Source organism: Mustela erminea, chromosome 4, assembly GCF_009829155.1.
Source record: "Mustela erminea isolate mMusErm1 chromosome 4, mMusErm1.Pri, whole genome shotgun sequence".
Taxonomy (NCBI): domain Eukaryota; kingdom Metazoa; phylum Chordata; class Mammalia; order Carnivora; family Mustelidae; genus Mustela; species Mustela erminea.
Genome location: NC_045617.1, coordinates 118,356,223 through 118,373,042, shown reverse-complemented (window position 1 = coordinate 118,373,042; position 16,820 = coordinate 118,356,223). Strand labels below are relative to the sequence as shown.

At 45.7% G+C, this 16,820-nt stretch overlaps 1 protein-coding gene across 1 annotated transcript; it reads right to left on the bottom strand.

Annotated features, from left to right (window-relative positions):
• Nucleotides 1-1,055: 1,055 nt before the first annotated feature.
• RPS10 (ribosomal protein S10) lies at nt 1,056-8,031 on the bottom strand. The gene is made up of 6 exons (XM_032340592.1): nt 7,924-8,031; nt 6,938-7,087; nt 6,540-6,711; nt 4,536-4,613; nt 2,012-2,067; nt 1,056-1,147 (listed from the first exon to the last, which is right to left on the bottom strand). Exons 2-6 carry the CDS (start codon nt 7,085-7,087, stop codon nt 1,106-1,108), a joined length of 498 nt encoding a protein of 165 aa, XP_032196483.1. The 5' UTR covers nt 7,924-8,031; the 3' UTR covers nt 1,056-1,105.
• Nucleotides 8,032-16,820: the final 8,789 nt, after the last annotated feature.

Below are 16,820 nucleotides of genomic sequence, written 5' to 3'. Positions count from 1 at the left end.
AAACAGGACTCCCAAGTCCCCCCACGCCCCTAAGATCCACTAGTTACCAGTTCCACGGAGAAAACTCACCTTGGCAGACACGTCCTGAGTTGTTGGCCCGAAGCTGCTGCCTCAAAGCCTTTGACCCCATTCCTGTGTACTTCCTACAACCATCACCAGTCATGGTTCCATCTGTAAGCCAAAGCCAGTATTTGACCCAGCAAACCTCTGCAGGATTATGCCCCTGAAATTCTCACTGGCTGCACCTTCATGGCACCAACAAGGTCCCTTGGGATCTTTACCAAGATGGCACTTGGCCCCACTGGGGAATGTCACCACTCTAATCCATTTACTCCCATCACATGTAGGGAGGGCCATCACTTAAAAAGGCTCCAGGACACTGGACAAGTGTTTCCTCCTTTTGAAGGAGCCCTGGACTGGGGCACCTGTGTGGTTCAGATGGTTAGCATCTGCCTTTGGCTCAGGTCACAATCTCCAGGTCCTAGGACAGAGCCCCATCTTGGGCTGCCAGCTCAGCAGGGAGTCTGCTTCTCCCTCTCCCTGTGCACTTTTAAATGAATAAATAAAATCTTTAAAATAAATAAATAAAGGAACCTGGGATGGCAAGAGTTCCAACCAGCTATTGTGATTATGTAAAAACAAAAACTCCCATGGGTTCTTCCTATGGCTGGTGGTTCCTTTCAGGTGTTTGTGCAATTTTAACTGTTTTCTCCTTCCATTCATATAAACCTTAAGCCTTGAAGGTTGAGACTAAATTCTGGGGTTAACAGAGCAGCAACATGCCCCCATTGCAGAGCTGCACCAGCAGGAACCACCTAGAGAAGATGCCCCGCTCTCCAACTAGCCCCCGAAAAGCAACCACACTGGACAGCACTCAATGGGACAGCATGTCCTGGAACACAGGGCCAGGACTGCATCCCTAAACAGCCACATGTGATGCCACCCTGCATGGGGATGACCCCTTACCCCAGTCCAGTCTTGCCCCATTTACATTGTAATCCTTCTGTCATTCCTGTTCAGGCCACATAATGCAAACCAAATAGGACACAACAAGATTAATTTTTTTCTGGCTACAAATTTATTCAAAACAAAACAATCTCCAACTTTACTGAGGTGGCTGACCACGTCCACGACCAAATCCGCCTCTCTGCAAGAGAAAACAGACGGCATGAGCATTAGTAGCAGGCTGAGCAGCAGGCCTCGTTATCACAGGACAGGGCCCCGTGAAGCTCAAGAGTTCAGGCCATAAATTCAGCCCTGCCTTTTACTATGAGGCCACATTCACCACCCAGGCCGGTTTCCACATCTGTAAAATGGGAATATGGATACCCACGCAAGGGTATGTTTACACACACACACACACACACACACACACACACACACACACACACACACCCTCAGCACAGGACAAGACCTTGTACCTGCCACACACACCACCTTCCCACAAACGAGGCCACAGAGAACACTTGTGCCATGATGACCTGCCACAGAACAGCTGTCACTCCAATAGGGCTACGCCCGCCCCTGTGCCAGGCACTCTGCCTAATCGCACAAGCACCTGCCACAACTACAATTGGAACACCTAATTTAAAGATGAGGAAAATAGAAGCACAGCAGGGATGTGTCCAATATCACATCATCTGAAAAAGAATGAAGACCCTGACCCCCAGCCATCTTGGTTCTAGAACTCATTCAATCTCTAGTCTGGAGTTCTTAACCCTAAATCTTAATTCATGAAAATAAGGGAGTCACAATTACGATGCTCACTAATGAAGAAACCAACACTATGCCACATGTAGTACTGATTTGGGAGACTCATTTCAGTAATATATCTATTTACAAAAGTTTACATACTCCATCTTCATGTAAAAACTCAGAATTCATGTTATTTTTGGGGGGGATCCACTGTAGCAAGGGGTGGACCCACCACACTGCATAGGATCCCTAGAACTTGTAGGCCCCCAGGACCGGGCCAGAACAATGACTAGGGAGAGCCAACAGGGATACTCACGAACTGGAACTCAGTTGCTGAACCAGCCCCGGCCTCAGCTTTCTTGTCGGCACCAGCTGGAAGGAGAAATACCAATTCGGAGTCATCTTATGTTATGATCTGTTACAGAGCAAGGGAAGACAAGGTCTCCAGGATGATTCTGCAGGAGAAGCCATGTCCGCAAACGTACCCCGGGAAGTACAAGTAAGTTACACCGAGTGGTGGGAACACCCTGTGAACCGCTCCTGCCCCCTCCCTTTCCTGGGGCAGCTTTCCTTAAATCATCCTTCCAAACTCACAGCCCAAACTGTCACTTCCAGAAAGGCTGCCCAGACCACAAAGCCTGGGATATGTGCCCCTCTCTATGGCCAAAGAGAACCCTCGTTTCCCACCGAGTTACTTACATGCTTCAGATTGGCATCTAGCTTACAGAAGAAGAGATAAAGGACACGAAGGCCCACAAAAGCAAAACCAACCAGCAGCATGACCATGATAAAGAGTAAGATGAAAGACCCAGTGCTGCCCTGCCTGTACGGTGGCCACTAGTCCAAACTGAGGTGTGTGCAACATACATGTAAGTTGTCAAGATTTAAGAGGATGCAAAACATCTTGCTAATGTTTATACAGATTACATGTTAAAATAACATTTTAAAATATACTGGATTTAGGGTGCCTGGCTGGCTCAGCCGGTAGAGCATGCAACTCTTGTTCTTGGGGTTGTAGGTTTGAGTCCCATGTTGGGTGTCTATCATTCAAAATTAAAAAAAAAAAAAAATACAATAAACCATACTGGATTTAAAAAATTATTGCTGTAAACTACCTTCCACTTGTCTTAGGTGTGGCCACTAGGAAATGTTATGGTTCACGAGGGATGTGGATGGGGACAGCACCATCAGGGGGCGTAGTCTCACTAATATCTCAACTGGGTCTCTCGCTGGCCCATTTCAGACCACATCCATCATTAGGCTCTTGCCCCTCACTTCCCTGCAGCCCAAGCTACCATGTCCCCAACTCTACTTTTGTTCAGGCTGCTCTCACCCCACCTCAACTTGGAGACCCATGAGGCTCAGGCCCAACCTCGTCTCCCTGACTGATTCCCCACGTGGTGTGACCTCTAGTAGGAGCAACCATTAACTTCTTCTGAACTGAGAGCCTGTTTGTTTGAAAAATTCTTACTATTCAGTAACATACTCAAGTCAAGTAATCACTTCTATTTCATGTTTCAACAATTAGCAGCCATGACCAGAGACAGGCAAGAGTAAAGAACTTAATGAAAATTCCCCTTCATGGGGTGCCTGGGTGCTCAGTGGGTTAAAGCCTCAGCCTTTGGCTCAGGTCATGATCCCAGGGTCCTGGGATCAAGCCCCACATTGGGCTCTTTGCTCAGCAGGGAGCCTGCTCCCCGCCCCCCACGACCTCTCTCTGCCTACTTGTGATCTGTCAAATAAATAAATAAAATCTTTAAAGAAAAGAAAATGCCCCTTCATACTTTGCTTTCATATCACCATCAACTGCCTCTCAACAAAGATATGGACTATTAAAAAAAAGTCCCAAGCCCTGGGATGGTTAAGTCACTCACGGTGGCTCAGTCAGTTATGCATCCGCCTTTGGCTCAGGTCATGATCCCAGAGTCCTGGGATGGAGTACCACATCAGGCTCCCTACTCAGCAGGAAGTCTACATCCCCACCCCCCGCCTGTGCACTGTGACAAATAAATAAATAAAACCCTTTAAAAAATAAATAAAATAAACCCCATGCCCTACCATGGCCCACAGAGCTATGAGACCTACATCCTCAATATGACTCTCCCACTGCCTTCTGCTTCAGAAAGCCATGCGCCTTCATGGTCGTCCCCCAGGGAGCCACTGGCTGACTCCTTCCTTCAGGTGTTTGCTTATTAAATCGTACTTCTGCAGCTTTCCCTGAAAACTGCACCACTGATCCCTCTGCTTGAATTTTTCCCTGCAGCACCCATGCCATGGACATACTAGACAGTCCTTTCTGCTTACTAGTTTCCTACTCAATTTCAATGAGAAACGTCTTTTGTCTGTTATGCACACTGTCTTTGGCTCCCAGAACAGAGCCTGGCAAGTCAGACACTCAATGTATATACATTATCTGAATGAACAAACATCTGTTATTCCAAATCAATGCAAACACCTGCTGTTTAAAAACGAAGTTTTTTTCTGTTTAAAACTATTTTTTAAAAAACAGTAAGGATAACTTAAGTGGGCGCCCTCAAGAATCTGTGACACAGGAACACAACTACAAAACTAAGAAAAGCATGTTGCTTTCTTCAAAGTTTTCAATTTTGCTCTAGAGGTCTTCAACAGAACTTGTTTTTGTATCCCCAATGAAGCAGGCTTTTGTCCTAACCCCACCCATCAAACCCCTGCAAGGACTCCAGCTAAAAAGGACCTGAAGATTGAGACCAAGAATCTTTCCTGGTCACCTTGGCACTTTCAAGGGCTGAGCCCCAGCCAGGGTGCCCAAGAATCCAAGGACTCTTCCCCAATGCCCCCCACAGAGAGGATGCATCACTCACGGGGCACAGCGCTTCGTCTGTAGGTGTCTCTGTCAGCTTCCCCTCGTGTGAGTCTTGCAGGTCGCTCTCCCTCCAGACCTATACAAATTAAATGACATGTGAATGTAGGGCAATGTGCAGACTCTGTGCCCTTCAGGATGAGAAAAGTGGAAACAACTTAGTTATGCTGGGTCAAAGGGGACAGAACTCTTGGACCCAGAGCTATCAGCTAGAAATTTTGTCATCACTGACACTGGCTTCTCCAGAGCCTAGAACACGCAAAATTAAAATGCCACCCATCTGTAAAAGGATCACTTTTTTCTGTTCTATTTCTCAACCCAGACACACATTTTCCAATTACTCGGCAAATTAAGCAATCCAACCGTTTCTACAAACATCTGAACAGCCAAAATTTGAACATTACCCATCTATGAAGTGGAAAATCTCCTGGGCAAACAGAAAAGGAGGTACCATAAGCTGAAAGCCCCACTTCCAATAGTCAGGGTGTAAATACAGAGGCCACCAAAGAGTCCTTAGTTGCTCTGGGCTTCTTCACACACCTCACTAGATTGTGGATATAACGGCAGATTTAAAAGCTACTCTTAAGGGGCGCCTGGGTGGCTCAGTGGGTTAAAGCCTCTGCCTTCGGCTCAAGTCACGATCTCAGGGTCCTGTGATCGAGCCCCACATTGGGCTCTCTGCTCAGCAGGGAGCCTGCTTCCTCACTCTCTCTGCCTGCTTCTCTGCCTACCTGTGATCTCTCTGTGTCAAATAAATAAATAAAATATTTGTTTAAAAAAAGCTACTTTTAAGATACTCTCAACAACACTGGAAGTTTAATCTGGTACCTTCACCAAGTTACCCTGGAACTTTCCTTCAAATCCACATGATTAGAATATAGATCGTAGTTATCTTGAATATCACAGGTTTGAACTGCATGGGTTCACAATCCCTTTTTCGATGAAAGTATAGTAGTACAGTAAATATGTTGATTATTTTCTTAATGTTCTCTTCTTTATTTTAAGGCTATCAATCAACTATTTCTCATCAGTAAGATTCTGGTCAACAGCAGGCTATTAATAGTTTTCAAAAAATCAAAAATCTTGGACAATGGTGGGGGATGGGAACGGGGACAATGACGTCACAGGCGCCCTGACCGCTAAGTTGTTCCAAGGGTCAACTATATATTTTTTTAGTATGAGAAGTTAGATTGAACCTGTAGTGAGTGACTAAAATAAATAAATGCCAGGTCCCATCTATGCCAGCCAAATCAGAATCAGTGGGGTCCAGACAATGGAACTTCCCCCACCCTGGGATTCCAAGATGTAGTGGAGAACCTTTCCTCCACTGATACATAATCCCACCCAACCACCAGAATCCCACCAGGAAGCTGTCATAAAAAAATACAAATTCCTGAGCGCTACCAAACCTGTCTCCACGGGAATCTGGGCAGTCTGGTGATCTGTTTTTAGGACCCTCTGCACCTCATCACCCAAGCCCACAAACTGCTGCTCCTACAAAGTTCCTGTGATAAGTTCTTTCAGAACCTAAAGAAAGAGAACCATAACCTTGACAACCTGCAACTGTGAGCCAACCATGATCTTGAGCCAGAATGTAATTCATCCCCCACAAGCACATCCTTTCATGCTACAACTATATACACACCCGTCCTCCCGTATCTGACTTTTGTTTTTGCTCTCATTGCCAAGAAACTCTAGAACACTCTCCATCTCTTTCACATGTGGTAAACAGCTTTGCTTTGGTCTCAATGCCCAACCATACATGCCAGGACGCAAACTATGCTCTATGCCTGAAGACCTGACCTGATCGCGGTTCCATGACAAGTCCCATGCCAGGGTACAAAGGTTCCAGGACTTGACCCAGGTCCGGCAAGCCAGAGCCCCCTCTTAAGTGGACACCAATGGTGTATGGTAAGACCTCGTCTGTCTGATCCCCCCCAAGTTTCATATACACTCCCCCAGAGAAGGATCAACTTCAGAGCAGGCCTTTACACGGGCAACATACCTTTGGGCCGTGGTCTGCCAGTCTCAGGGCGGCTGCGGCGCAGAGTGGCAGGCACAATCTCAGGGGGCAGGTGGAGGTAATCACGCAGATACTGGATACCCTCGTTGGTAAGGTACCAGTAGAAATGTCTCCAGGCAAACTGTTCCTTTACGTAGCCTCGTGATTTGAGAGACTGGAAGACAGAACACAACTATCAAGACAGAACCAGAGGCTTCAATCTAGAAGCTTGGCGCAAAAGGAAGCTAAATTGCATAGACGAGTTTTCATGGTGTATCTACCTCAGTGCCCTTCAAGGCAGCAAGCAGCTCTGGCTGTCCTGACCTCTCCTTGGAATGCGCCTCGAACATTTAGTGGAAAATCCCTCCATCTGCACCCCACTCGAGCAGCCCCCAGGCTACCTGCATGGCCTTCATGACGTGAAGATTGGGCACGTTCTTGTCTGCCAACTCAGGGTGTTTGGGCATGTGGACATCCTTCTTGGCCACCATCACTCCCTCCTTGAAAAGGAGTTCATAAATGGCAATTCGGTTCTTCTTGGGCATCAACATCTGGAAGGAAGCATATCATCAGGAACATTTCTGAGCAATGAAGCCAGGGCCCAGCAACCAAGTTCAGGACCCCAGAACGATCCCCAGGGAATCCCAGTCCAAGGGGCGGGTACCTAAAACCACACCGTGATCAACTTAAAGAGAGAACTTCAAACCCTGCAAAACTGAAAGCCCCCGGTTACCCTCCTCCACCTCCCAAACACGCTGGAGGAAAAACTTGCCATGATGTTTGAGCAAAACAGGAGTAGGGTTACTGCTCGCTACAGACTTTACTCTCACACCCACAGAAATATAACGTAGGGGCGGGGGGCAGCAAACCTTGTATTCCCGGACTATTTGGGGAAACATCAGCAACTGTACCTAGCGCGGAATACTTGCAGGGGCAAGGACGCAAGGTGGGCCTGGAGGGGAGCCCTCCCTTCGTGACAGGCCGCTGACCCCAAACCAAAAGGCCAAGGCCTTAGCACCCTCATCCCCTACCTCTCTTTCCTCCAAACCAGAGCTCCAGGGCCACCAGGAGGCGGCTAAGGATGAGGGACTCCGTAGCGAAACAAAGGCGGGCAAGGGGGGCCGCAGTCTCCCTAACCTCGCCAGAAGAGTCGCCGCTGCACCAGGGTTTCAATCCTCCCCTCCTCGACCTCCGCCAACCGGCCGCCAATCTTCTACCAGCTCCCCCCCGCCTCCCCCCGCCGTGCGCCCCCGGCCCATCTATTCAGAAATGGGCGCGCGGTGAGCCACAGGGGCTCCCCCGCCCCGACGCCGAGGACGAGCGGCGACTACGACAGCTGGAAAGCCAGGATGGACACCGATAGAAATCGGACCGCAGAGAAACGCACCTCGGCGGCTGCTACGTCCGGGGCCGGAGCTGGAAAGGAAGGGGCATGCGCGACGCGGCGCGGCGTCTCTTCCGGGCTGGCGTGCTCCGCCCCCCGCGAGGACCCGCGGGCTGCCTGGGGTGGCCTCGGAGGTGCCTAAAAGGGGCTGGATCGGAGGCGGCCGCGGACGCTGACCTCCCGGACCAGACGCGCACGTGGAAGCCCCCGCTGGAACTTGTGAGCCTGCGTGCTTGTTCGGAGCATGGTTACTTTTATGCTTGGACAGGCACTTTAGAAGCACGCCACTTCTTTATTTCTTATCGACAAATTAACATTATCATGGAAGTAATAGATGTTTTTTGAGCGGGGAGAGAATATATAGACAGAACAGTAACAGAAATAAAAGAATGAAACAGAATCTTATATAGGCTAAAGATAATGGCCATTCACATTTTGGTATATGTTTTTCCAAACTAAAACGCACCCAAGCAAATATATGTATGTATTTGAGGAAAATACATACCTGTGTTATGTAAGATGTGGTTGGTGACCTGTGTTTTTCTACTTAACAATACATTGTGAATCTTTTCATGTTAGTTAATATCTAAATTTGTAATGACAGTAGTCCACTGTAGGATAGTTTAATCAACACCCTATGACTGGATATATATTTTTAAAGCCCTTCACTATTATCAGTAATAATACCACACACATATGTGCACAATTGTCCACTATTTTCGTTAGAATATGCTCCTGGAAGTTGTAATTATTGAGTAACAAAGCACACATTTGTACATTTTTGACACAGTCTGCATTGATTTCCAGGAAGGCATTATCAATTTCATGCTAGGCAACAGTGACTAACAAGGCTCACGTTCCTATTAATCCTGCTAGGATTGGATAATATTCTTATTCATTTTTTATCACTCCGATAGTAAGAAATATTAATTTAATTGCTCTTTTAATTCACTTTCATTGACTACTTCTGCAGCTCATCATTTGTATTCCTTCTTTTATTAATGGTTCATTTCCACCATCAGTTTTCCTATTGAAAGTTTTTTCCTATTAATTTGAAATCACTTTTTACGTATAAAAGTTGTTAATCCTTTGTCACATACTTCTTCAAGAATTTACCCCATTTTTTCATTTGTTTTGATTTTCATGATATTTTGAAATGGAAGTTTCACATTTCTTTATATCCAAATCTTTATGGTTTCAGACTTTGGTACAATGTTTGAAAAGTCACTCAGCATCTCAAGATTATATAAATATTCACCTAGTTTTTCAAGTATTTTTTTGTGGTCTTATTATTTAAAAAGAAATATTTGTGGGCGCCTGGGTGGCTCAGTAGGTTAAAGCCTCTGCCTTAGGCTCTGGTCATGATCCGAGGATCCTGGAATTGAACCCCACATTGGGCTCTCTGCTCAGTGGAGAGCTTGCTTCCCCCTCTCTGTCTGCCTGCCTCTCTGCCTACTTGTGATCGTTGTCAAATAAATAAATGAAATCTTTTTTTTTTAAGATTTTATTTATTTATTTGACAGAGAGAGATCACAAGTAGGCAGAGAAGCAGGCAGAGAGAGAGGAGGAAGCAGGCTCCCCGCTGAGCAGAGAGGCTGATGCAGGGCTTGATCCCAGGACCCTGGGATCATGACCTGAGCCAAAAGCAGAGGATTTAACCCACTGAGCCACCCAGGCACCCCAAATAAATGAAATCTTATTAAAAAAAAAAAAAGAAATATTTGTCAATTTTGCAAGATGGGAAGAGTTCTGGAGCTTGGTTGCACAAAAAATGTGAATTAATACTACCGAAACTGTATCCTTAATAATGGCTAAGAGACACCTGGGTGGCTCAGTTGTTTGGGTATCCAACTCTTGATTTCAGCTCAGGTCATGATCTCAGGGTCCTGGGATCAAGCAAGAAGTTGGGCTCCACACTCAGCCTGGAGAATGCCTGAAGATTTTCTCTCTCCCTCTGCCTATCCCCCTGTTCATACACATTCTCTCTCTCAAATAAATAAATGCATCTTTTAAAAAATGGTTAAGATAGTGGACTTCATGTTATGTCTATTTTACCAAAATTAAAAAAATAAATACTCATAACATGTTTACAGTAGTTTTTCAGAAAGAATCTTGAACATATAGACTAGAAGCAACATAATCTAAGGACTGGTCAAGATTTGAAAACATACAGTAACACTTCCAGATGTGAAAATAAAAATGATTGAAATTTAAAACTTAATTTAAAAAGAATAAGCTATAGGGGCACCTGGGTGGCTCAGCAGGGATCCTGCTTCCCTTCCTCTCTCTCTGCCTGTCTCTCTGCCTACTTGTGATCTCTGTCTGTCAAATAAATGAATAAAATCTTAAAAAAAAAAAAAACAATAGATTTGGCATGCTTGAAGAATGAACAATACTTTTCACACGTTTCAGTGAAATGGAAGATAGAAACGAAAAAAAAAATTCAGAAATGCAGTCCAGAGATTAAAAGAGATGGGATATTTGAAAGAAAGGATAAGAGGTCTGAAGGTTAGAGAAAGTCTCCTATATGTCTAAGTGAAGTCTCATAGGGAAATAATAAAGAATGTAAGAAAGAGACCCTCAGAATACCTTCCAGAATTATTAGAAGGTGATGCACTTCAGATTCACCGAGCTCATCAAATCCCAAGTTGGATTACATAAAAACATATCCATCCCCACAAACAAAAAACCCCAAATATCCATGTCATTCCCTTGCTTAAAATCCCCAATGATTCCCTTGTCGCCTGCAAAAATATTCACTCTTTTTTGTGACATTATGTTCAGATCTTTTAGCCTCCTGATATGTTTTCTAATGTAAATTTTTGCCCTCCAAAGGGTTAGCTGCCCTCTCAACCTCATTTCCTCAATAAGCTAAGCTTCTGTTTCTCTGAAATAACCACTAAATTGTTAGGAGAGATTAATCCAGTTTTAGATTTTGCTGCATTTGTGCCTATGAGACCCACTGGTGAAAATACCAGTATAATCTTATTTTATTTTTGATTTTTCAGATTTTTATTTTTTTTATTTTTTTTAAAGGTTTTATTTATTTATTTGACAGACAGAGAACACAAGTAGACAGAGGCAGGCAGATAGAGAGGAAGGGAAGCAGGCCCCCTGCTGAGCAGAGAGCCCGATGTGGGACTCGATCCTAGGACCCTGAGATCATGACCTGAGCCGAAGGCAGCGGCTTAACCCACTGAGCCACCCAGGCGCCCCCAGATTTTTATTTTAATTCCAGTTAGTTAACACACAGTATTATATTAGTTTCAGATATGCAGTGTAGTGATTCAACCCCAGTATAATTTTAGATTAAGAGCTCAGAATTTGTCCTATGGGAGAGAGCTGGGTTAGATTAGGTGAGGGAATCATCTAAAATGTCGTAAGGATCTGAGATCATCTAGAGAGGGTGTGGAGGGAGAAGAGGATGAGGAGGTACCCCACAGAACTTCCCATCTCACCATTAGATGAGCTGGGAATGCACATGGATGGCATTGCTGTGGGTGTCTCCTTCCCTGGATAGAGCCTTCTGATGGGCAAGGACCATGCTTTTCCCTCTCAGCGTCCTCTCCAGCCGTGAGCACAATGTCTCACACGACAGGTATACTTAATAAATGTTTCCAGAATAAATAGCAACCTCATGGGAAGCAGAAAAGATTAGAGGTTATCGAGAAGGGAAGACTAGAGGTTACTGAGGAGGGAAGGACAATAATATTCTCTGACTTCCCGGAACACTTCTCCTTGAGTTCACTTGAATTCCATTCAGCAGTTCCGCACTGAGCCCCTAGTGCTGGGCCAAGGGGGTGGGGCAAGGGTGGGAGCAGTAACATACATGGATCACATGCCAAGCATCACATACCTCTGTTACGTGCTGGGAGCTATGATGAAAGTGATCAGGGAGACACAGAGTAATGGGGAGTGAGAAGATTGAAACCTATGGAGGAGTTGAGCGTGGGTTGAGAACAGGCTGGTTTCAGGCTCCTGCGAAAGGCTCTGCTGCAGAGGAGTGCTTGAATTGAAAGGCAGCCAGCATGGCTAGGACCTGGTGAACAAGGAAGGCACACTGGGACAGGCGTGAGTGGCCTCAGGAAGGAGTTAATGAAAAGCCACAGGTTTCAAGAAGTAGTGACAGGGGGTGCCTGGTTGGCTCAGTCCATAGAGCATTTGACTCTTGATCTCAAGGTTCTAAGTTCTAGCTCCACACTGGGGATAGAGATTACTTAAAATAAAATGTTAAAAAAAAAAAAAAGAAGTAGTGACAGGATCAGATGTAGGATTTAAGATTAACTTTGTAAAGATCAACACCATTTTTACCATTCCAATGCTATACGGTGCCTACGGTACAACTCTGACACCTGCCACTCGTTAAAAACACAGAAACCCCAAAGAACCTGGGTGGCTCAGTCAGTTAAGCATCTGACTTCGGCTCTGGTCATGAGCGCAGGGTCCTAGGATCGAGCCCTGCATTGGGCTCCCTGCTCAGCAGTGAATCTGCTTCTCCCTCTCCCTCTTCCAGTCGGCCTGCTTGTGCTCTCTCTCTCAAATAAATAAATAAAATCTTAAAAAAAAAAAAAAAACCTAAAACTGAAGCTTAGAGAAATAGTTGTTTCTTTTAGATCACAGAGGTAAGAAGTGATGGAACCGTGTCTGACTTCTGCCTTAGTCTGTCCCTCTACAGTGTTTTATTTTGTGTGTATTTTTGTTTGTTTGTTTGCTTGTTTTGTTTTTTTCCTCTGACCAAGGGCAGAGGCAGGGAGCCAGAGCCCAGAACTCGGTGCAGCTAGAGAAGGGGCTCTGGTTCATCCGGGATTTAGTCTCACCCTCATTCCCAGTTAGAATCCCTTGGGAGGTTTTTAAAAATCCATTCATCTAGGCCACACACCCCAGACCAATTTAGTCCACCGCTCTGGGGGTGGAGCCCCAGCGTATTTTATTTTCCCATTTTTCTCTGTGTGTAATGTATGTATAGTTAAGTGTACAACTCTTAAGCTTCCAACTCAATGTATTTTTTTGTGTGTGTGTGTGGATGTGAGCCCATGTTAATGAGCATCTGGATCCAGAGGATCAAGAGATGGAGTATGACCAAACCCCAAAGTCTCTAGTCAACACCCCACGCCCACTCCCAGGTCCAGCTATCCTGACTGATGGGTGGCTGATGTACCTGCTTGTGTCTGGTTCCGCCCACTCCCATCATTAATCAGGTCTGTGAGAATCCTCGCTATTGGGATCAGCCGTTTGTTGCTTTTTGTTGCCAGGTGATGTGCATTGTATAGACATATCACAAGTTGTTTATCTGTTTGCCAGTTGGTGGACATCTAAGTTGTTTCCAGTGTTTGGCCCCCATTAATAAAACTGTTGAGAATGTTCTACCCACGTCTTCCGGTGGACATGGGCAGCAGCAATTTCTAAAGCTGCTCACCTTGAGAACCACCAACTTGGAAGAATCTGTAAACTCAAGAGTGCTCTTGCAGAGGATGGAAGTCAGGGTCTGGGTTCCTGGGGCGCTGGGGAGCTCCAGGTCGGAAAGGAGTAAAACCGTGGCTTGTAAAGATTGCCTAGTTGCAGTTCCTTCCGCGTTGAGGTTCCAGAGCCTTTCGTAGGAATTCGTAGAAAAGCGCCAAGAATGGAGGAAGGCTTGGAAAGCAGTGCCCCCAATGGCTAGCACGGTGGCCTGGCCTCTATTTGGGAGTCTCGGGGAACAGTGTGGACACGTTCTTTCACAGCCCAGGTAAGGTGAGCGCCCCCCTCGCCCCCCGGGGCTGTAACAGCAGGGAATCACATGTCCCTGGCAGACACCTGGGACCTCACCGGTTCCCCACATCTCCCTTCACCACATCCAGAATAGCTTTCTAATCCTGTAGCCTGGTACTTCCTCCCACTCCTGAAGAAACCTCCTCAAAAGAGCCATCTGTGCTGCGAATTTTCATTTATAGCTTGCGCAGCATATGTGAGTTTGTGGTATGTAGGTAGATGGCTGCTGATACATTCCTGGACACACACACACACACACACACACACACACACACACACACTCACGCGCGGGCGCGCGCGTACATGTATGTATGCGCGCGTCACCCCCTTCGGGCGCTGACGGTGGGATTTCTCCTAGCTCAGTAGCCTCTGAATGGAGCCTGACCATCGCCTCCACGTGGGCAAACTGTATTAGAGACAACCTCTCCTTCAGTGACTGTCACTGCTTTGCCTGTCATTGTTTGGGGCAGCTCTTCTGACCTGCTTGGAGTGGCCATGATTATTCCCCTGAGTTATTTGATAATGATCAGAGTTGAGGCAAAAACGGTAGGCAGAGGTCAAGGAATGCCCCATTTTTACAGTCTGCTGGATCTGTTGTCTTGCAGTCCTGCTCTTGCTATTGCTGTCCGGAGATGAGCCACGTTGCTGTCAAGGTCTGGTTCGTCTCTTGTCACCTGCAAACCTCTGAACATTTCTCATACTCCCTCGTCTCTTGTCACCTGCAAACCTCTGAACATTTCTCATACTCCCTTGTCTTCTTTTTAACTGCCGAAATACATTTTTGAATACCTGTTTATAGCTGGGAAAACTGATGCTTGGGAAGTTTGGGAATGTCAGGTTCATGAGGGCAGGGATTTCTTGCCAGGAGAGTGTGCAATGGCTGAGCAGCCCAGGCCAGTGTCTGGCAAACAGGAGGGGCTCAGTAAAGACTTCTTAATAAAGAAAGCTTGTGGGTCATTTTGGTTTTGAAACTCCTACTTTGGGGCGCTTGGGTGGCTCAGATGGTTAAACGTCTGACTTGGGCTCAGGTCATGGTCCCAGGGTCCTAAGACTGAGTCCCATATCGGGCTCTCTGCTCAGCAAGGAGCCCGCTTCTCCCTCTCCCACTACCCCTGCTTGTGCTCTCTCTGTGTCAAATAAATAACTAAAATCTGGAAAAAACAAAAAAACAAAAAACAACAACAACAGAAAAGAAACTCCTAGCTCAATATCCTCTCCCTCCTGAGCTTCCTTCCTCCCGAGCACAGTCCACCAGATCAAGCAAGGTAACCACGCTTCTCTCTGGGATTTCCTCTCCCAGCGCCTGCTGGAACCTCTCTCTCCACCTTTGCAGTGGAGAGCACAGACTCCTACTCAGACTGCTGCAAATCTCAGCTCTGCCACTGTCCCTGTGGGGCCTTGAGCCAATCTCTTAGCCTCTCTGTGCCTCAGTTTCCTCGTCTCTCTTCTGGAAATAACAGTAGTACCAACCTTGTGGAGTTGTGGGAAGGATTATAAGAGTTCACACAAGTGATGCATTTGGAACAGTGTCTTGCACATGGCGAGCACTCAAGCAATGTATCATCTTAAATTTTTAAAAATTTATCTTTTACTATTTTATTATAGGAAACCACAGAAAATAAAGGTATAGGGGCAACTGGGTGGCTCAGTAAGTTAAGTATCTGCCTTTGACACAGGTCATGATCCCAGGGTCCTGGATCAAACCCCATATGGGGCTCACTGCTCAGCAAGGAGCCTACTTCTCCCTCTTCCGCTGCCTCTTCACCCTGCTTGTGCTCTCTCAGTCTCTCAAATAAATAAATGAAATCTTTAAAAAAAAATTTAAAAAGAAGAAAGAAAGAAAGGTATAGGTTTGTGAATTTTTATAAGGCAATTGCCCTTGTAACTACCATCTGGGTCAAGAAGCAGAACTTTGCAATGCCCCGCCCCATCCAGAAGCCCCTCCTTCCCCCATCCCAGGTACAACCCCTGGTTCCTTCCCACATTGCCCACCCTCTCGACTCATAGTATTCATTGCCATGGAGGGTTATCCCCTATGTGTGCATCTCTAGACACTGGAATTCATTCTCACCCAGTTTAAAAATTAACTTTATGGAGGTATAATTTATGTCCAAGAATATTCACCAATTTTAAGTGTGCAGTTCGATGAGTTTTGACAAATATATGCAGTCATGTAACCACCAATCATGACATAAGGACATTTGCATCACCCAAAACTTCCCTTGTGTCCTTCTGGGCCTCACAGGGCCCAGGCAAGTACTTCTCTGCTTTGTCACTACAGATTAAATTTCCCTTTTCTAAAACTTTATATACTTGAAATCATATGGGGTATTCTACACATATCTATGTGCTTATGCATTCCACTTTTGACAGACATCTGGATTTAGCAGTGTCGCTATCATGAATAAATCTGCTGTGAACATTAGTATACAGGTTTTCGTATGGACGTATGCCTCCATTCTCTTGGGTAAATCCCCCAGGAGTGGGATTGCTAGATTGCATAATAGGTGTGTGTTAAAATTTACATGAGGGGCGCCTGGATGGCTCAGTCAGTTAACCATCTGCCTTCGGCTCAGGTCATGATCCCAGGGTCCTGGGATTGAGCTCTGCATTGGGCTCCCTGCTCAGTGGGGAGCCTGCTTCTCCCACTCCCTCTGCCAGTCCCCCTACTTGTGTTATCTCTATCAAATAAATACATAAAATCTTAAAAAATATATATTTTGCCCCTAGGGCACCTGGGCAGCTCAGTAAGGTAAGTGTCCAACTCTTGGTGTCAGCTCAGGTCATAATCTCACGGTCATGGGATCGAGCCCCACATTGGACTCCCCACTCAGTGCAGAGTCTGCTTCAGATTCTTCCTCCCCCTCTGCCCCTACCATCTCACACGCATGCCCTCTCTCCCTTTTAAATAAATAAAATCTTAAAATAAATAAATAAACAAACAAGCAAATAAAATCTTTTGCCCAATACGATATTTTAAAATTGCGGTAAAATATGCATCCATAAAACTTATCATCATAACCATTTTAAGTATATGGTCAGTCTTTTGCCTGTTTCTAAACCTGGATCATTTCCCCTCATTACTGAATTACAGGAGTTACTTATATAATCTGGTTGCCAGTCCTTTTTCAGATACAGGTGTTATGAATATT

What these genes read in the sequence shown, in the direction of transcription:
- RPS10 (XM_032340592.1), bottom strand. Translation starts at nt 7,087, where the DNA reads ATGTTGATGCCCAAGAAGAACCGAATTGCCATTTATGAACTCCTTTTC. An exon ending in TGGCAGACCACGGCCCAAAG is followed by an intron (nt 4,614 to 6,539) that starts GTATGTTGCCCG and finishes TAATTTGTATAG; the next exon opens with GTCTGGAGGGAGAGCGACCT. An exon ending in CAGCAACTGAGTTCCAGTTC is followed by an intron (nt 1,148 to 2,011) that starts GTGAGTATCCCT and finishes TTTCTCTTGCAG; the next exon opens with AGAGGCGGATTTGGTCGTGG.